Here is a 16,950-nt window from a genome sequence, read left to right as displayed (position 1 = left end):
ACGCGTCTCGTCGTCACCACGCCTCCTGGCTTCCCCTGCTTCGCCTTATAGTCTTATAGCCCCAGCCATGCCGCCCTCCGCCCGCCACCACCGCCAGCCATGCCCGTCCTACACCCCGCCCTGGCACTCGCCGTCTTTGTCGGCGCTGTCGCCGCGCAAATGTCCACCACAGACGCCATGATGGCGACAACCACCTCCTCATCATCATACGCTATGATGGGCTACACAAACACCTCCACCACCGCATCCGCGTCAACGACCACCGCTGCTGTCGACTACTACGTCTCCGACACCGCCACTGCAGTCTTCCCGAACATGGACTGCTCCACCGGGGGATATACGTACTCCCTCTCCGGATGGACCTCCGGCATGACGTATCCGCTGTCAACATACTACTTGACTTCGACGGATGATATGGCGGCTGCGACTACGACCGACGACATGATGGCTGTGACCACCTCATCAGCCGACACGGTGGCGTCGGCCACCACAACGGACGACATGATGGCCGCAGCCACGTCTTCAGCCGACATGATGGCCGCCGCGACTGCCACCTCCTCAACCTCCACCGCCGCTGCAGAACCAACACAATACGTCTCTTCCGGTGCACTCTACGTTGCAATGCCGGCTACGACCACCTCAACAGACGCTGAGCTCGTTTCTGCGTCTGTGACGGACACAATTGCGCTCAAGAATGCCGTGACAACCACTGCCGCGTCGTCGTCCACGCCATCGCTCGCGTTGCTGTTCACCACCACATTGCCGCCCGGTGCGGATGATATAGTGACCGTGTACGTTTACGAGACTGATTTCGTGTACGAGACATATTATGTTACGGATTTCACCACGTTCTACGAGACACTGTCGTCTGCTGCCGCCACCACCACCTCGTCCTCCTCGTCCTCGTCCTCCTCGTCCTCGTCGTCGTTCCCGGCCTACGCTAACACAACGCTGAGCACCACCACCACAACTTCCTCAGACGACATGATGGTCACCACCTCCGCCATACCCTCATACGAATCCACCGTTACCGTCTTTGTCTACGCCACCGCGACCGTCGAATACGATGACTCCGAGGAAACCACTTCAACGTCAGAAGCAGCCATGCTAAAACGACGGAGTCATCGGCATCGCTACGTTCACAAGCTCTACCGAGATTAGCATTGCTTTCATTTATCGCTGGTCTTTTGTTTAGTTCATATACCCCATGGAAGGCATCGTAACCAACAGCTTCTGTTGTACAATAAATACGTGTAAAATAAACATAGGTGGCCCTCGCTAATTATACACTACTTACAACTCTGCTTCTTCCTCTTTTAGCCGTTTCTGTCGCGACTCGCTACTACTCTCATGGCCGACCTCTTCCTCTTCGGCGCTCTCGCTTGCAACCTCGATAACACGCTTCCGCGTCGGCATGGCGTCGACATCTAATCGTGTAGGAGATGGCGCAGCACTTTCGTAAAGTAACAATCCGTCGTCATCCGACTCGTTCGGCTTAAGAGGAGCTTCTGGCGATGTCGACGGTTGCGCTTCCGGCCCTTCGGTGCTGATTGTAACATCGGGTATTTCGTCTACGTGTCCTGGAATCTCTTCCACTTCGGCGACTTCTTCTTCGTCCGCAACTGCGCCGTTGCCTTCTTGAACCACCTCACTTGTTTCCGCAACCTCGCCGTCTTCCTTATCCGCTGGCGACGCTGCTGCATCGTGCTCATCTGCAAAAATTAGCCCCAATCTCTCACTCTCCCCTCAAATACACAAACACTTACAATCTTCACTGTGGTACACTCCCGTCTCAGCATCGTCCAGTGCCCACCAATCCGCAAGTGTCTTACCCTGCTCAAACAGCGCACACACCCGGTTATACCGTGTCACCACCATTTCCTTCGCTCTGAGTACAAGCACAAGCGGGGGTAATTCCTCAGGCGACCGCGTCTCGTTGGCATGGCCCCACGTGTATAGCTCGGGAAGCATTGAAAATTCACATGGCGACGCGGGATCCATAACCGCGATGTCCTCAACCGTAAGCCGCAGCTGCGGCGCGTCGAGAATCAGGCTGTGTGTGTATGGAATCGCGAATTGGGCGCGTAAGAATGTAAAGACTTGGTCGAATTTGCCACTGATGCTGGGGTATGTGTAATGCGAGGGAAGGTGGATCGCGGCTATCGATGAGAGGTATGCTTCGTGTGCGGGGGTGGAGTTGAGGACGTATTTGTGGTCAAAGTAGTCCAGCAGGATGCACACGCTCTCCACGTGTTGCTCATCGGTAGGGGATTCTTCGTGCTCGAGCACGGATTGCTCTGCGTCCGTGGTCTTCTTCTCGGCCTTTAGGGCGTCGTCATTGTCGGCGTATTCGAGTACTTCCTCTTCTTCTTTAGCTTTCTCAACGTTGTACTCCGTGACTTGGACTGGCTGAGTTTCTTCGACTTGTGACTGCTCTAGCTGAGGGACATCTTCTGTATCCACCTCTTCGAACCCATGCGGCACGTCCTCGACAAACGAAACAACAACCGGCTCCGCATCCTCTGGCTCTTGGACGACAGGCTCGGATGTAATTGTCACCTCCTCCGGAGATAGCGCTTTCACCGACTGCGCGTCGAGAGGCACTACTTCAGTTTCGTCCAAAAGCGCTGTCGCGGTGTCTGCACCAGCAACCTCCGGCGACGCGTCATCAAGCATAATCTCTGTACTTTCCTCTGCGCTCTCAACAATCGCATCAGCGTTCTCCGCCGGCATCTGGACAAACAGGGACGCAATCTGCGAAGCTGGCATTTGCGAGGGATGCATGAGCAATGGAGGAGAATGTAGTGTAGTATCTTGCTGCGCGTCCTCATGGTCGACAGACATGTGATCATCCTCAGCGAGATCATCGTCCATCTCGATGTCCGACGGCTGGAAGAGCGGAGTGTCCATGTTGTAGTCAGTGTCGAGTTGGAGACTCATTGCGGCATGGGAGTGTGACTGATGATTCACAATAAAGTGCAGGTGACAAAATAAACAAGCGACAAATGACGGGAAGCCAAACAGTAAAAGCAAAGGTAGAAGTGAATAAGCAACTTGCGGTAACCTAGGAAATCAGAGGATCGGGAGTTCGGGGAGTGGGTATCTGGAAACAGCGGGGTTCATGCGATAGTGTACGTGGTCAGGAACGAACAGCGATGCAATATGGCGATGAGTTTGAAGGGCGTGAATGTGCGACTGGTTAGTAAGTCAGAATCGGCGAGTTTGGTGCCGTTGGGGAGTGGTGAAGAATGAGGTGAGACGAGAGTGAAGTGAAGGAGGTTGTGCTGGTTTCGCTGATTCGACGGTTCGATAGCAATATCGAACTGGTTGCAATTTAGCAACTCATTTTTGATACTTAATTTCCTAATCGTCACAAAGTTCTATACATGCGCACTCTCGAACCAGCCGACGCAACAACGTCGCTGCCGCAGCTTCACCAACATTCACATCCCTTTACCCCAGCACAAATGGTACACCGTATCCCTCATCCATTGTCAATGCCTTGCTAACTATATCCAGGTCGTCCTAGCTGCCTCCGTCTGCACGCGCAGCGGCAAAGCTGTACTCTCGCGCCAGTTCCGCGAGATGCCAAAGTCCCGCATCGAGGCACTACTCGCCGCGTTTCCCAAGCTCACGCACAAGGGCACGCAGCATACCACCGTCGAGGACGAGAACGTCCGCTACGTGTACCAGCCACTCGAGGAGCTCTACATGGTGCTTATCACCAACCAGGGCTCCAACATCCTGCAGGATATCGACACGCTGCACATGTTTTCCCAGGTCGTCACCACGCTGTGCAAGTCCTCGGATGAGCGTGAGATCCTCGCCAACGCGTTCGACCTGTTGTCGGCGTTTGATGAGATTGTCGATCTAGGTTACAAGGAAAACTTGAGCCTCTCCCAGATCCGCACGAACCTCGAGATGGACTCACATGAGGAAAAGATCCAGGAAATCATTGCGCGAAACAAGGAGCTCGAGGCGAACGAGGAGCGCAAGCGCCGCGCGAAGCAGTTTGACGTGCAGCGACGCGAGGCCGCGAAGAGGGGTATCCCCACATCTCTCTCCTCGCGTCAGTCGTCCTACTCCACGCCGTCCGACTATGCCGCGGCAGCCCAGGCAGCTGTGCAGGCTGAGTCCGCGTACGACGAGTACCGCAGCAGCGCCGGCGCCGCGGCTGCTGGTCGCGCTGCGGCGGGTAGACCCGCTGGCAAGGGGATGCAGCTTGGAAAGAAGTCCAAGGTCACGGATATGTACGAGCATGTGCGTTCCGAAATCGGCATCGAGGAAGTCGCGCCGCCTGCAGCCCCAGTTGCCACGGGTCCAAGCCCGGTCCCGGCATCCCGCTCCGCATCCCTCGCGACTCCCTCACCGTACGCGCACAACGAGGGCATCATCGTCAGCATAGTCGAGTCCGTGAACGGCCAAATCTCGCGCGACGGCACCGCGCAGTCGATCGAAGTCAAGGGCGACCTGCAGCTGCGCGTAGCCAATCCCGCGCTGTCGAAGATCCGGCTCGCCATTGGTCTGCCCGCCAATGCAAACGCAAACACATACAAGACCCACCCGAATGTCGACAAGGCACTTTTTGCTTCCTCAAAGCAGATCGGCCTCAAGGACGTCGGTCGCGGGTTCCCTTCGAATAACAACCCGCTCGGCGTTCTGCGATGGCGTATCGCGAGCTCCGGCGAGGCCGCGGCGGAGCTTGTCCCAATCTCGTTCACGTGCTGGCTGTCGCCGGCGGCCACGAGTACGTCGTACCAGATCACGATCGAGTACGAGCTCACCACGGCTGCGGAGGCCGAGGACGTCGTGCTAGAGGACGTCACGGTCACGATCCCTATTGCGAGCGAGGTGGCCGAGATCGGCTCGACCGACGCGGAGTTTGAGCACGAGGGCGACCGCATTCGCTGGATAATCCCTGTCGTGAGCAGCGAAGCGGGGACCTCATCGGGATCCTTCGACTTCACCGCCGAGGCGGACGATGAGTCAGACTTTTTCCCCATGGAGGTGTACTTTAAGAAGTCGACGCCGTTCGCGCCCATCGACGTGCAGGACATTGTCACCGTCGAGGACGGCGCGTCTGTGCCGTTCGAGAAGGAGATCAAAGTCGAGACGGACAAGTTTCTGGTGGTTTAGGCGCGTGCGAGGGAGTGTATGTTAGATAGAAGCATGTAGTTTGTGATTAAATATGACAGGTACCATTACCGCCGCCCATGACAACTACCAAATCATACACATGCAGTAGTAAAAGCAACTTTTCCTTCCTCTTCCCCTCATAGTTTTCATAAGCAATAAACAAAACAGACACCATGTATCAGATCCCAAAAGTCGTTAATAGTAATGTACACGAACAAAATCACTGTGGGTCAGACTGCTGTTCGTACGCGGCCCGTTCGTAGGCGGCCTGGATGCGCGCGGCGTCGACATCGCCGATATCCGAGTCCGTCAGCACTACGCGCAACTTGTGCGTGCGTGCCTCGAGCGCGCGGACGAGGAGCGACCAGTCCGCGTGCTTGCGGTGCATGCCGGTGAGATCGAGTTCCTGGAGAGAGCAGCTCATGGCGACGAGGTAGCAGATGATTTTCCAGCCGGAGGGCGTGATGCGGGTGCCGCGGAGGGACACGGACTCGAGAGCACGAGAGTGGCAGAGCGACGCGACGAGAGCTTTGATCATGTCTTCTGCAAGCGCGGCGGATCCCGCGTAGACATGCTTTACGGGAACGCACGCAAACAAGTCGGCGAGGACTTGCAGATGCACGAACGCGATCTCGGTCTCCTGTTTAACGACGGTCGTGCCGACGTCGGGAGCGAGGCAGAACGAGTCGAGACTCTCGGTCTTGCCCACGCATTGGTTGTAAAAGTACTGCAGTGGTCGGATCTCACGCAGCTTGCAGCAGCGCGCATAGAGCTTGCCGAGGTCTTCTGGCACGCGCCCCGTGCTGCTGGCGGTGGAGGTTGTTGTTGCATTCGAGCCGACAGAGGTTTGCGTGTTCACGCTCGAGATGGAGGTGACAGACGGGCGTCTATTTTCGGCTGCGCTGGCGGCGGCGGCGGCGGTGGTGCTGGCAGCGGTGGTGGCCTCACCGGACGAAGGGGTCGGGGAAGCGGCATTGAACGCGCGCAGCAGGGTCGCGATGGTCGGCTTCTGTTGCTCGTTGTCAACGGGGGACACAGGGGGCGATTCGCGCTCTGCCATTTCAGTCTCCTCTGCAACCATTGCGGCGGCCGCCTTGCAGGCCGGAGAGTCCGGCCCGTCGAGGAGCATGCATGCGACTACGGCCGTGTCCTGCACGGTCGGGAGCGGCGGCGAGGTAGGTGAGGTGGTGGGCGACAGCGGGGTCGTGGTCACAGCGACTTGCCGTTGCGCGGCAGCGGCGGAGAGGGGCGGTGCCGCCGCTGTCTTTTTGGCGGGTTGTGAGGCGGTCGCAGACGCCTTCTTCTTGTCAGTCTTTGGTCGTGGTCGTGCGAAGCCATTGAGGCCGGCAATGTTCTCTCTATCCTCTAGAACACATCCTGCATCGTTCACAACGCCCGCGCAGCCACTGGCGGCTGTAGCCTTGCGGCGCTGGTCGACCAGAGCCTGCTGGTACTTGATGGCGCGCCGGATCTGGCAGTAGAGCGGCTCTTTGGCAAGGATATCATCGTCGAGCTCGTCAACCTTGAAGGCAACACGCTGCATCTTCATGGCGCGCAGCTCCTTGAGCGGACACATGGGCCGATTGGCGGTCTTGTTGTACACGACGCGGGCGCCGCGGGTATTCGCGGAAGAGGTGGTGCTGTGGTCTGCGGAGACGCGCGAGCCGGCGGAGAGACGGCGGAGGGCAGAGGAGAAGAAGCCGGACTTCTGGTGGACAGCGGCATCATCGTTTGAGACGGAGCGTGCAAGGGGAGCGAGGTGGTCAGGGGCGATCGCGGAGGTGTCGTCGTCGTGGACGGCGGAGTCGCGGTGGCGGGGTGGGGAGGACGAAGCGGAGGAGCGGCGGGAAGGCGCCGAGTCGCGACTAGAGAGCGACCTGATCCAGGAGGGGGTGCGCTGGGCGCGGACTGGGGCTGTGTCTGCTGCAGCGTGGTCCGCGTACTGGGGGTTCCAGTGGATGGGGGTGCCGAGGGCGGCCATGGTGAAGTGGTGTAGCAGAGAGCGGCGAGGCGCGACTCCGCTTTATCTCTCTGCGCAAGATGCCCTGCCCCGGACCCGTGATCCGCGGCAGACCTGCCGCAGTCGGGTCAGTGTTTGCAGTGCGGTGCGCCCGCAGCCCCGCTCCCAACCCGGCCGGCCGCACAGCACCGACGCCGCACTGGGCTGTTCAGCGCCGCACGCTACGCGGTAGTGGCCAGACGGCTGTTAAGAAGCGCGATGCTGCAAACTGTTAGGGGACTGCCCGAAGAGTGGGAAGAGAGTGCTGTTTACTACTCACTCTGCCATAGCAAAAGGCGAGCGCGGCACCGCGCCGCCGTGCGCTGGCGACGGCGCAGACGCGACGCGCTGCTAATTTCCGCACGCGAGCTACCCCGCATCGCCTCGTCCGGCAGCCCGGCGGTGCGGGGAAGCTGACGTCAGTGATCCAGTCACGTGCTGTGACTGTGACCCACACGAGACCCTTGACGGTGTCACGAACAGCAGATCGTCGCGCTCACGCGATTCATGGATCGCGTTCTCGGAGAAGTTAGTGCCCGTTCCGCGGCGGCCGCGCGCCAAAGATCAGGCTGCCGACCCGCACGCTCGTGGAGCCCTGCGCAATCGCCCTCTCGTAGTCCTCGCTCATCCCCATGCTCAGCTCCAGCCCAGACAGCCCCAAGGCCGCCTCCAGCCGCGCCTTCTGCGCCACCAGCACCGCGAACTCCGTGTTCTCCAGCGCCGCCCCGTGGCCGCTCGCCTGCGACATCGCCACAGACCCAATCGTCATCAGCCCCTTCAGCGTCAGGCGCGCACACTCGCGCGCGATGTAGGCCGCCAACTCGTCCACGTCGGCGCCGGGCGCGAGCCCGCTCTTGCTCGCCTCGCCTGACGTGTTGACCTGGATAAACACGTTCAGCGGGGACATCCCCGCCGGGCGCGCGTCGTTCAGTCGCCGCGCCTTCTTCAGGCTGTCGACTGTCTCCACCGCGTACAGGTTCGGGATCTCGGCTAGCATGCTGCACTTGTTCGACTGCAGGCTCCCGATAAAGTGCCACTTGATCTCCGCTGGCAGCACCTTGGCCTTCTCAACCAGCTCCTGCACGTAGTTCTCGCCGAAGTGCTCCTGCCCGCAGGTCTTGTAGAGGCCGAGAATATCCGACGCCGGCTTCAGCTTCGACACTGCGACAAGTCGCACCACAGGCGCGTTCACCACGTTCCGCTTGGCCGCGGCGGCCACCTTCTCGCGCACATGGGTTATCGCATCCGTGAGCACACCCACCCGCTCCTGGTCTGGCATCGCAGCCTCGCTCATCGTGTATATACTCCGCGAAATTGACGCTACTGTTCTGCACACCGCGCTCGTCCGCATTCGCTGCCACTAGACTCTGCTGTCAGCGTATTGCCCCACACGCAGCGCGAAATGCACTCTCAGAAGCACTTTTTCGAATATTTAGATATAATCATTGTATTTCATGATTAGCATGGAAAAGTTGTTTGTGTTCATCATTGGATTGCATCTCGTCGAACAAAAGAAGAGCACTTACGTCAACAGCAACCGACGACGATCCCTTCTTCTGGAGTCAGTCATGAACACATAGCAGTAGTATAATCATCTCGGGTCTCATAGTTCAGGCATATGTGGTGGCCACATTGGTACAAAAAGTTTTGCTTCGGAATTTGATAGTAACTTGGAACATCATTCAAACGACACCCGATACCAAAAAATCTCTCACCTCTGTTCTAGTCGACCTGTGCATGATCACGTTAGTAACAAGCTCTTCGGCAATATCTCTCTCGCGCGACAAGCATGACAGTGATCAGATAATCCGTGTGTTTGGCTAGGAGTCGAATCATCCAAGTGTTACCGGGTTAAGGTTACTATGATTGGGGCGACAAAGGTTCATCATGATGTCGCTTGCCGCCACGTGAGAGAAACAAAATTGGCAACTTACAAGCTAGACCTGTCTCACGAAGCGGTTTCTGCGTGCGGTGTGGAAAAAATCCTGCAGAGGAAGAGAGAATGGGTGGAAGGAAAAGTGCACGAGTCACGGTCCACTGCGCTACACTACAAACACCTTACGCTGACATCTATTCAACCACTAGCTCGTCTTAGAATCCCTCAATCAGCGGCTTCACTGGTGGTTCCAGCTTCAGCCCGTTGTCTGTCGCCAGACTGCCCGAGCGCTGCCGCTCGTTGATCCTTGTCAGCAAGATCGATGCGCGCTCCGGGAATGGCGGCATCTCGTCGCACACCGTGCGCAGCAGGTCGTCCGTCGGCAGCCGCGCCAGCGCCAAGTACTCACATGCGCGCTGCTGCAGCTCAGAGTCCAGCGACCGCGAGTAAGTGACAAACACTTGCAGTAGCTGCGGCTTGATCTCCGGAAACAAATTCACGAACTTGATGTATGTCGACAGGAGCAATGCCTTAGTCGCCGGCGGAGAGGAGCCGAATTTGTCTTGCAGTGCCATGAACTGCTCGATGGGGCTGCAGCCCGGCGAATCCGCAATCAAATGCCCAAACTCTCCAAGCACATAGCCACCAATGTTCACGAGAGAGTCGTAGTACACCGGGCCCTTGAGGTACGCCAACAAGGTGTGCGCTGCGTACGGCTGTAGGTCCTCGTTGTTCATCACGATCTGCACCGCCCGCTGCCACACCTCGTCGCTCACGTACTCACCCGCAACCGAGATCAGCTTCATAATCGTGTTGATGTACCACTTATAATCCGGCGCGTGTCGTTCCGTCAAAATCGCAATCTTGATCACCATGTCTTCTCTGATCGCAAAGTCCGCAGTCTCAAGGTAGCTCATCAGCTCTGCCACGATCACCTCCGCGTTCTGGTAGTTGCACATCGAGTACAGCAGATCCAAGCCCTTTCGGCGCACGGAAATGTCCCGGTCCCGGAGCGAACCTAAAATTGTGGACTGATACTTCCGGATTGGCTCCATATCCGCAGTCTTCTCAGACAGCCGTGACATCGTGTCGAGCCCCAAATACCGCAGGTTCGTCTCGCGTGAGGAAATGAACTCGCACAGACGCGACACAATTTTGTCCATTAGCGCCATGTTCACTTCCATGTGTATCGCGAGATTGACCGCCTCAAGCAGCACTGCGTTCTGCGCATTGCTCTGTTGCACGTTCGGCACGTTCTGCCCAAAGTGATCCAGCGTATGCTGAAGCACGTCCAGTAAAGATGCCAGCTCGTCCGCGTTGTCTACGTGTGTTAGCCCTATTTATTAGCTCTCTAAATCTCATGACTCACCTGTCGGCGGGAGATTCTGCAACAGCCGGAACAACTTGACCTGCAACCACGGATTGGCGACCCGGTAATAAAGATAATCCGGATGGCATCTCTTCTCAATGATAATCAGATGTAGTCTGTTCACGGCGCGTCCGTATGCGATCTTGTAAGTCTCCGGGTCGTCCTGCGTGAGCACGATAACAAGCGACGCGACAGCGGTGACCACACCGAAATCTGGGTCGTCGAGCAGGTTCACTATGCGTTCCGCCCACTCCTTCTGCACTGCGTGCGAGGTCTTGCGGTACAGTCTGAGAAGTGTCAGCGCTGCCTTTTTCTTCACTTCGGGTTTCGACACACTGCTCGCGTTAGCGACCATCTCTTAATTATACGTCCACTAAACATACGGTGATATCAAAAGCTTGTGCACGTCCGTGTTCAGGGTCTCCGCCATAGCCTTGCCGCCAACATTGGCCACAGCATGGAGGGCAAGACAATTGTGCAGCTCATTCACGTCGTTAAGGTCCTTCCGTATACTGTTGAGCACCAAATTGATCAAAGGGTGGTTCTCGTTGAGTAGCAGACTGACTGCGAGGTAGCCGACTTGCTTTTCCGAGAATTTGTTGGACGCGATCAGATTCAGTGCCTCGAGGTGGCCAAAATCGATGTTGTAGCCCAGGATGTAGATGTACAGGAGCTGTGTTGGGTTAGCACTGCATCACATACATGACGTAGCAATTATTACCTTGCAAACATATTTCTTCTTCTGATAGCCGTTCAAATTAGAATCTGCATCATGTGTTACTCCTGGCCAAAGTCTGACATCCCTGATCTGACTCTACCTTTGAACTTTTGCCTGCACGCCACCAGTTAGCATAAGAGTGCGCTACTCGGCGGAACACACGTACCGTATATTCGCGAGCTCCTTGTTGATTCGCTTTTCTTCGAGCTCCCGTGCGCGCGCGTTTCGCAAGTCTGCGATGAACTGCACCAGCCCTGCGTACGACGGCATCATGAGCCCAAACGCTCACTACCCCCCACAAACGCAGCCGCTCTTTGTACTCACCTCGCATCGACGACGACATGCTGTCAAGAGTGAGTCGAGAGCGTGCTGCCGGCTTCACTTTGGTTCAGAGCCACGCTACCGTGTTAGCCGTGGGCTACTCGCGAATGAACAGTCAGGTCATCGTCGCCACTGCTGCTGAGCCGCAGAGAGCCCTAACCCTCGCGACGTCGGGTCTGCGCAAAAGTGGCAGTTGGCAAACACGCCGCGCCGCCACGCGATCGCGCAGCCGGAGCGGCGTATGGTTCCCGGCACTGTAGATGTATAGAGAAAGTGTTAGTAGCACTGTACGAGGCAGAGGTGGCAATTTGTGGCGGAGGGTGTTGGTGAAGCCGTGGCCACGAGGGCGGGGAGCACAGTGCGGCCGCCGCGTGGACAAGTTGCCTCGTCGCACATTCTTCCTCCTCCATCTCCCCTCCATCCCCGCCCTTGGCTCCTCGTAACGCCCACACCGGACGCACCGTGCAACCTGTTGACTTACTCTCAGACTCCGCTCCCACACTCGCGACATTTCTACCCACCTGTGGGCCGTAGCAACCAGACTACCTTCAGGCCCCTGGATCCGGCGTATTTTCACCCCACAATGAGTGCTCTCCAAGTTGAGGACAAGTATATCGGTCTCGGTCTGGCCGTAAGCAGCAGTCTAGCTATTGGTGCGTGTTTTGTGGCTGCCATTGCGAAGGTGATGAGTGTCCTGCTGCTAATCAATACCAGGTACTAGTTTCATTATCACAAAGAAGGTGTGCACGCAACACCGCGCGTTGATCCACACCTCTCGCTAACACAGACAACCCAGGGCCTTCTAGATGCGTCGGACAAGCATGGATTTGAGGGAAATGGATACGAATACTTGCGGAACCCCATCTGGTGGGCCGGTATGACTACAAGTAAACACGCCTCGACTTCCCTATTCTGAAACCGCCATGCTAACGCGGCGACCAGTGATCATTGGCGAAGTCGCAAACTTTGCAGCATATACATTCGCACCGCCAATTCTAGTCACGCCTCTAGGAGCGTTGAGCGTTCTCATTGGGTATGTGTTCCTATTATCTTATCTCCGTCGTATTTATACTGATCATCCAGCGCGGTACTGGCGGCCATATTTCTGAAAGAAGAGCTCGGCGTGCTGGGGCGGATGGGCTGCGGCATCTGCTTAATCGGCTCGGTCATCATTGTTCTGCACGCCCCGCCAGACCGTGAGATTGAGACTGTGGACGAGATTCTCATGTACGCAATTCAGCCAGGCTTCCTTCTCTACTGTGCCGTGGTTGCGGTCTTCTCTGGCGTTATGATCTACAAAATTGCGCCAAAGTACGGTCGTCGCTCGCCTCTGATTTATATTTCCATTTGCTCCGCTGTTGGTTCGGTCTCGGTTATGTCTATCAAGGGATTCGGTATCGCACTCAAGCTCACTCTGAGCGGGAATAACCAGTTCTCCCACCCGTCCACATATGTGTTTGCTATCGTCGTTGTCGTGTGCATTCTTACGCAGATGAACTACTTTAACAAGGCGCTCGACCAGTTCGACACATCCATGTAAGTCTTCTGCGTTGGTTGAGTACAAGTTGACATCCTAACAAACTTAGCGTCAACCCCATCTACTACGTCTCGTTTACAACCTGCACTCTTGTCGCATCCGCAATTCTGTTTCACGGCTTCAACACTGACAACGCTGTCAACACGCTCTCTCTCCTCTGCGGCTTCCTGATCATCTTCAGCGGCGTGTACCTCCTCAACATGTCGCGCGCCGATGCCAACATGTCAGTCAATATGCGCACAATGATGGACTCGATCCCCATGGAGAATGGCATTGCCAGCATCCAATCGCGTCGCAGCATCACGCTCTCGCGAAACAGCAATAGCATCGCACTGCATCGTCGAAGTACAAGCAACTCTTTGCGGCAAGAGGCGCGCCTGATTGGCGATTACGAGGAGCACGGTCTAGGTCTGACGAGACTAGACGAGGACATAAACGAGGACTCAGACGATGATATGGATGTGCCTCTGAACGGACTAAGAAAGAGCAGTAGTATAAAGAGCCGCGTGTCAACCGAGGCATCTCCGGTCGAGGCTGCCTGGCCGTATGAGCGCTCCTACGAAATTCCCCGTGCGTCTACCTATAGATGAGCTATCCCATCGCAACAGATACCCTGGATTCCGCGTCTGGATTCGTGTCCTTGTCTTTTTGTTGTGTCTGGACATAGCGTAAACATGTCCGATAGACTACTCTCTTATTTCCTTATTTTTTGTTCTGTTCCTCGCCTGCATTTCGTCTTTTTTTTGCCGTTTGGTTAACTTCGTGGGTTTTTCCTTTGTATTTTGGGAAATGTGTCTCGTATGGAGTGCTTATTAGGTTATGTTTGCATAGCTACAGGGAGAGCGACGGTTGAGTGGCGGCCGGAGCGGGTTACAGCTGAAGATGCCCATGATAGCCTTGTTTGAGGCTTCTTGTAACTTGTTTAACTAGTTCAATAGTTAGATAAGCAACTGTTAAGCTATATATAAGGTCGTCCGTAGGCGCTTGCGCCTCTGTTGCGACGGTTGAAAAACTAGTGAAATGCAAGAAAGTGCGTTCACGAAACTCCCAACTGCAGACTTGCAAGTCCAAACACCGGCGTCGCTGCGACCAAGACGACAGTACCACTTGTGAGCAAACGGAGTTATGTGTCATGAGCATCGAATGGCGCGCAGGTGCAGTCTGCGGAATTGATAACTGTCGGTCGCGGCTCTGGCACAACGTCGATGGGCTTCAGTACTGCCAGAACGGGCACCAGAAGGAGGTACACTGCATTACATGGACTGTGGTGCAGAAGAAGGAGAGAGATAACTGACATGATTCTTTGGCATTTTTGCAGGGCGCAGTTGAAATTGGTGAAGATGAAGACGATTTCACTGGCACTCAGGGCAGAACTATACGGCTGCCGGCCCCGCCGCGGGCGAAGCCTGTCGCGGACTCGAGCAGTATGTTCATTGGTCGCGTGATGGGTTGAGACAGCATTGCTTATACTGGATACAGAATACTATGGACGGAAGGGATATACATTGTACTTGCGATGTTACCAGGAGGTTTTGCGGAGTCAGACGGCGTGGCTGATCAAGAAGATGGGCGCCCCGGCGCAGATTGAGGTGAGTGAACGTGAAGACCTTCGTTCTTTGACACCAAATACTCATGAACCCAATTCAGAGCATCATGAAGGCGTTGTGGATCATGTACCTTGAAGGCATAGGTATCGACAACGTCGCTCTTGACTTTGGAGCCGACGAAGACACCGGTGACACCAAACAAGGTGCTGACGACGATTTGCCAGACACGCAACCGATTCACCAATACAGCAGTCCGTCACGGAAACGGCCATACGAAGATGAAAACGAGGTTTATGTGAGCGAAGAGATTTCCGAGGACAATGTCGGGGACACTGCACTGGGAGACTCCTCATCATCGTCAGAGGAGGAACAAGACGAAGATGATGATGTGGCGTCTGAGGATAGCATTCGTGCGGAATTATCCACACTGTCACTAACTGCAGGAAAGTCGGCCTCGTCGTCACCACAACGTCGTGGGGGTCGCCGCAGCGGAGGGGCTGGTGCGCCGACGGAATTTGCAAAGTTGCCGCTCGTAGACACTGTTGCACTTTGTTACATCGCATGCCGTGTACTGAGGCTACCAGTATTTCTTTGCGACCTTGCCCGCGCTGCGAGATCTTTTGATATGCCATTCATGCGGGCGGACAAGCGTATTCCGTACGAGATGAAGCGGCATTTGGAATTTAGGTATCGCCAAATGCTGTATTCAAAGGTATGTGGACTATTTGTCGGGTTTCCTCTTGTGCGGGTACTGACTAGTTTAGTCTTATCCGGTACCTGGCACGTTCCATACCGCGTGCAGTCGCATAACGGAATTGTTGTTCGCAAAATTTAGCCTTGTCGTACCGGAGCCACCTGCGCGAACGCTTCTACTGTATAGATTCATCCACGACCTCTTCCTTCCACTTGAGATCTACCCCGCCGTGCGCCGGCTTTGCGTCCTCGCTGATGCAGATTTTTCATTCAGAATACCCGTGCCAGGAGGTTCCACACGAAGCGGTAGAATATCGCGACCACACCCGGAAATTTCAGTCCTCGCGCTCGTGATCATCGCCATGAAACTATGTTTCGGCTTAGATGACCGGTGCCATTTTTGCGTGTCCGACGCAGCATCTGCAGCGCAATTGTTCGATTTTGAGAAGTGGGCGGCACGACTTGTGCAGACGTGGATCGTGGAGGGTATTGAGGCGACGGATGATGTTACGCGGCGTCATAATCGACTCGGACTCGTGCATGAGCGGATGGCGATACCGATTCCATCGTCCGAGGCAGAGACGGTGACACGAGCGGAGAAGACTACGATGATAAAAGGCAAAGGCGACGACGACGAGGACGGTGGGAGGCTATTTTGCGATACGCATGACCCTGTGTTCTGGAGCGAAGACGAGATATCTCGGTTTTTTGAATTTTATGAACGCGTTTGGGTTGTGCATGATGATAACGATGATGAGGAGGGGCCTGATGAGGAGGCTAGGAGCTTTCTGCGTACGTTTCACTTAGATATGACGTTGAACGAATTCACTAATTTTTGGATATAGCACCGGCCCAGTTTCTCGACCTGTTTCCAATAACTGGCGCAGCTAAGCAGAATCCCTTAGAGACAGCACAGAAACAGAAACAACAGTATGGGTTTATTTCGTCGCAAATGTCGTCGTTTACAGCGACGCAGGCGGACGATGGCACAACTTTTGACGACGACGCTGCTGCATCATGCCCTGCTGGCTCCATCCACGCCACAAATCTCGAAACTACACAGTATTCTGGCGGCGATCCACACGCGGCAACCATTATCGAAATCCAAGCAAGCACATACCCCCTCCCGCCCCGCAATCCGTCATCACACAACATAACACCACATGCCCCCGGCGAAGGATACAAGCTGTATGGAATCAACAAGCGTATGCCGGATGCCCTTGCAACGACAACAACACGTGAGACTGAGTTGGTACAGGTGTTGTATGTCGCAGGGGCTAAGATTGCGGGGTGCGATATTGTGCAGGTGCGTCGTGCTGTGAAGTATTATGAACGGCGATGTGTGAATGCAGCAGCAGCACATCCGCGTGCGTAGAGCGTGATGTACGGTGGCAAGATTGAGAAGCGATAGAAGTTACTATAAGATAGAGATCCTAATGAGAGCATGTACAGATATCATGGAGCTCTGTGCTGATAGCAAACACAGCTACTGCACTTTCATCACCGCCGGCAGCGAGTGTAATGGCGCAAATTGTACAGTGGTATATTGCAACTACAGCAATCAGAATACGAAATGTTATCATTGGTATCGAAAATCTATCGTCGCATGTTAGTCGCATCAAACAAACATTACATTCAGCGGTATTGGCAAACATTATCATCGCAACTCCACGACATCCAACAATAGGAAGCACAGGCAAGTCTAATGCCAAAAACTCAAGGTATAATAACCATCAACTCCGACAGAGCAACCG

General features: G+C 55.4%; 8 protein-coding genes across 8 annotated transcripts; 4 read left to right on the top strand and 4 right to left on the bottom strand.

Moving 5' to 3' along the window:
• Positions 1-43: 43 nt before the first annotated feature.
• Positions 44-1,276, top strand: V1518DRAFT_414174 (uncharacterized protein). Its single transcript, XM_066903490.1, has one exon. It carries the CDS (start codon positions 100-102, stop codon positions 1,159-1,161), a length of 1,062 nt encoding a protein of 353 aa, XP_066760962.1. The 5' UTR covers positions 44-99; the 3' UTR covers positions 1,162-1,276.
• V1518DRAFT_414173 (uncharacterized protein) lies at positions 1,153-3,241 on the bottom strand. The gene is made up of 2 exons (XM_066903489.1): positions 1,767-3,241; positions 1,153-1,712 (listed from the first exon to the last, which is right to left on the bottom strand). Exons 1-2 carry the CDS (start codon positions 2,938-2,940, stop codon positions 1,294-1,296), a joined length of 1,593 nt encoding a protein of 530 aa, XP_066760961.1. The 5' UTR covers positions 2,941-3,241; the 3' UTR covers positions 1,153-1,293.
• Positions 3,242-3,467: 226 nt separating this feature from the next.
• V1518DRAFT_426460 (uncharacterized protein) lies at positions 3,468-5,136 on the top strand (the record flags this gene model as incomplete). Its single annotated transcript, XM_066905990.1, has 2 exons — positions 3,468-3,470; positions 3,520-5,136. The coding sequence occupies 2 exons, from the start codon at positions 3,468-3,470 to the stop codon at positions 5,134-5,136; spliced, it is 1,620 nt and encodes a 539-aa protein (XP_066760960.1).
• A 265-nt stretch (positions 5,137-5,401) lies between these two features.
• On the bottom strand, positions 5,402-6,853 carry V1518DRAFT_362024 (uncharacterized protein; the record flags this gene model as incomplete). The annotated part of the gene is made up of 2 exons (XM_066901216.1): positions 5,402-6,079; positions 6,350-6,853. Coding segments are annotated over 2 exons (1,182 nt in total), but the record flags the coding sequence as incomplete, so codon positions are not given.
• An 811-nt stretch (positions 6,854-7,664) lies between these two features.
• V1518DRAFT_426458 (uncharacterized protein) lies at positions 7,665-8,429 on the bottom strand (the record flags this gene model as incomplete). Its single annotated transcript, XM_066905989.1, has 1 exon — positions 7,665-8,429. One exon carries the CDS (start codon positions 8,427-8,429, stop codon positions 7,665-7,667), a length of 765 nt encoding a protein of 254 aa, XP_066760958.1.
• A 703-nt stretch (positions 8,430-9,132) lies between these two features.
• V1518DRAFT_414162 (Clathrin/coatomer adaptor, adaptin-like protein) lies at positions 9,133-11,526 on the bottom strand. The gene is made up of 7 exons (XM_066903488.1): positions 11,423-11,526; positions 11,265-11,352; positions 11,199-11,212; positions 11,102-11,145; positions 10,764-11,053; positions 10,381-10,715; positions 9,133-10,332 (listed from the first exon to the last, which is right to left on the bottom strand). The coding sequence occupies exons 1-7, from the start codon at positions 11,439-11,441 to the stop codon at positions 9,227-9,229; spliced, it is 1,896 nt and encodes a 631-aa protein (XP_066760957.1). The 5' UTR covers positions 11,442-11,526; the 3' UTR covers positions 9,133-9,226.
• Positions 11,527-12,002: 476 nt separating this feature from the next.
• On the top strand, positions 12,003-13,992 carry V1518DRAFT_449476 (magnesium transporter NIPA-domain-containing protein; the record flags this gene model as incomplete). The annotated part of the gene is made up of 5 exons (XM_066906499.1): positions 12,003-12,101; positions 12,141-12,306; positions 12,362-12,452; positions 12,503-12,955; positions 13,006-13,992. The coding sequence occupies 5 exons, from the start codon at positions 12,003-12,005 to the stop codon at positions 13,544-13,546; spliced, it is 1,350 nt and encodes a 449-aa protein (XP_066760956.1). The 3' UTR covers positions 13,547-13,992.
• A 96-nt stretch (positions 13,993-14,088) lies between these two features.
• V1518DRAFT_449470 (uncharacterized protein) lies at positions 14,089-16,897 on the top strand (the record flags this gene model as incomplete). The annotated part of the gene is made up of 6 exons (XM_066906498.1): positions 14,089-14,199; positions 14,275-14,380; positions 14,436-14,545; positions 14,604-15,215; positions 15,268-15,988; positions 16,042-16,897. The coding sequence occupies 6 exons, from the start codon at positions 14,089-14,091 to the stop codon at positions 16,569-16,571; spliced, it is 2,190 nt and encodes a 729-aa protein (XP_066760955.1). The 3' UTR covers positions 16,572-16,897.
• Positions 16,898-16,950: the final 53 nt, after the last annotated feature.

Source organism: Limtongia smithiae (assembly GCF_038497785.1).
Source record: "Limtongia smithiae strain NRRL Y-17922 unplaced genomic scaffold V1518scaffold_3, whole genome shotgun sequence".
In the NCBI taxonomy this organism is placed as follows: Eukaryota; Fungi; Ascomycota; class Lipomycetes; order Lipomycetales; family Lipomycetaceae; genus Limtongia; species Limtongia smithiae.
Note: the sequence above shows the minus strand (reverse complement) of the source record. Positions and strands in the feature narration are given on the sequence as shown.

Bases quoted from the DNA above. Each gene is read 5' to 3' on its own strand.
- V1518DRAFT_414174 (XM_066903490.1), top strand. From the start codon at position 100: ATGCCCGTCCTACACCCCGCCCTGGCACTCGCCGTCTTTGTCGGCGCT.
- V1518DRAFT_414173 (XM_066903489.1), bottom strand. From the start codon at position 2,940: ATGAGTCTCCAACTCGACACTGACTACAACATGGACACTCCGCTCTTC. The intron at 1,713-1,766 runs GTAAGTGTTTGT...TAATTTTTGCAG, and splicing joins AGTGTACCACAGTGAAGATT to ATGAGCACGATGCAGCAGCG.
- V1518DRAFT_414162 (XM_066903488.1), bottom strand. The intron at 11,054-11,101 runs GTAATAATTGCT...AACCCAACACAG, and splicing joins AGAAGAAATATGTTTGCAAG to CTCCTGTACATCTACATCCT. The intron at 10,716-10,763 runs GTATGTTTAGTG...TAACGCGAGCAG, and splicing joins CACAAGCTTTTGATATCACC to TGTGTCGAAACCCGAAGTGA.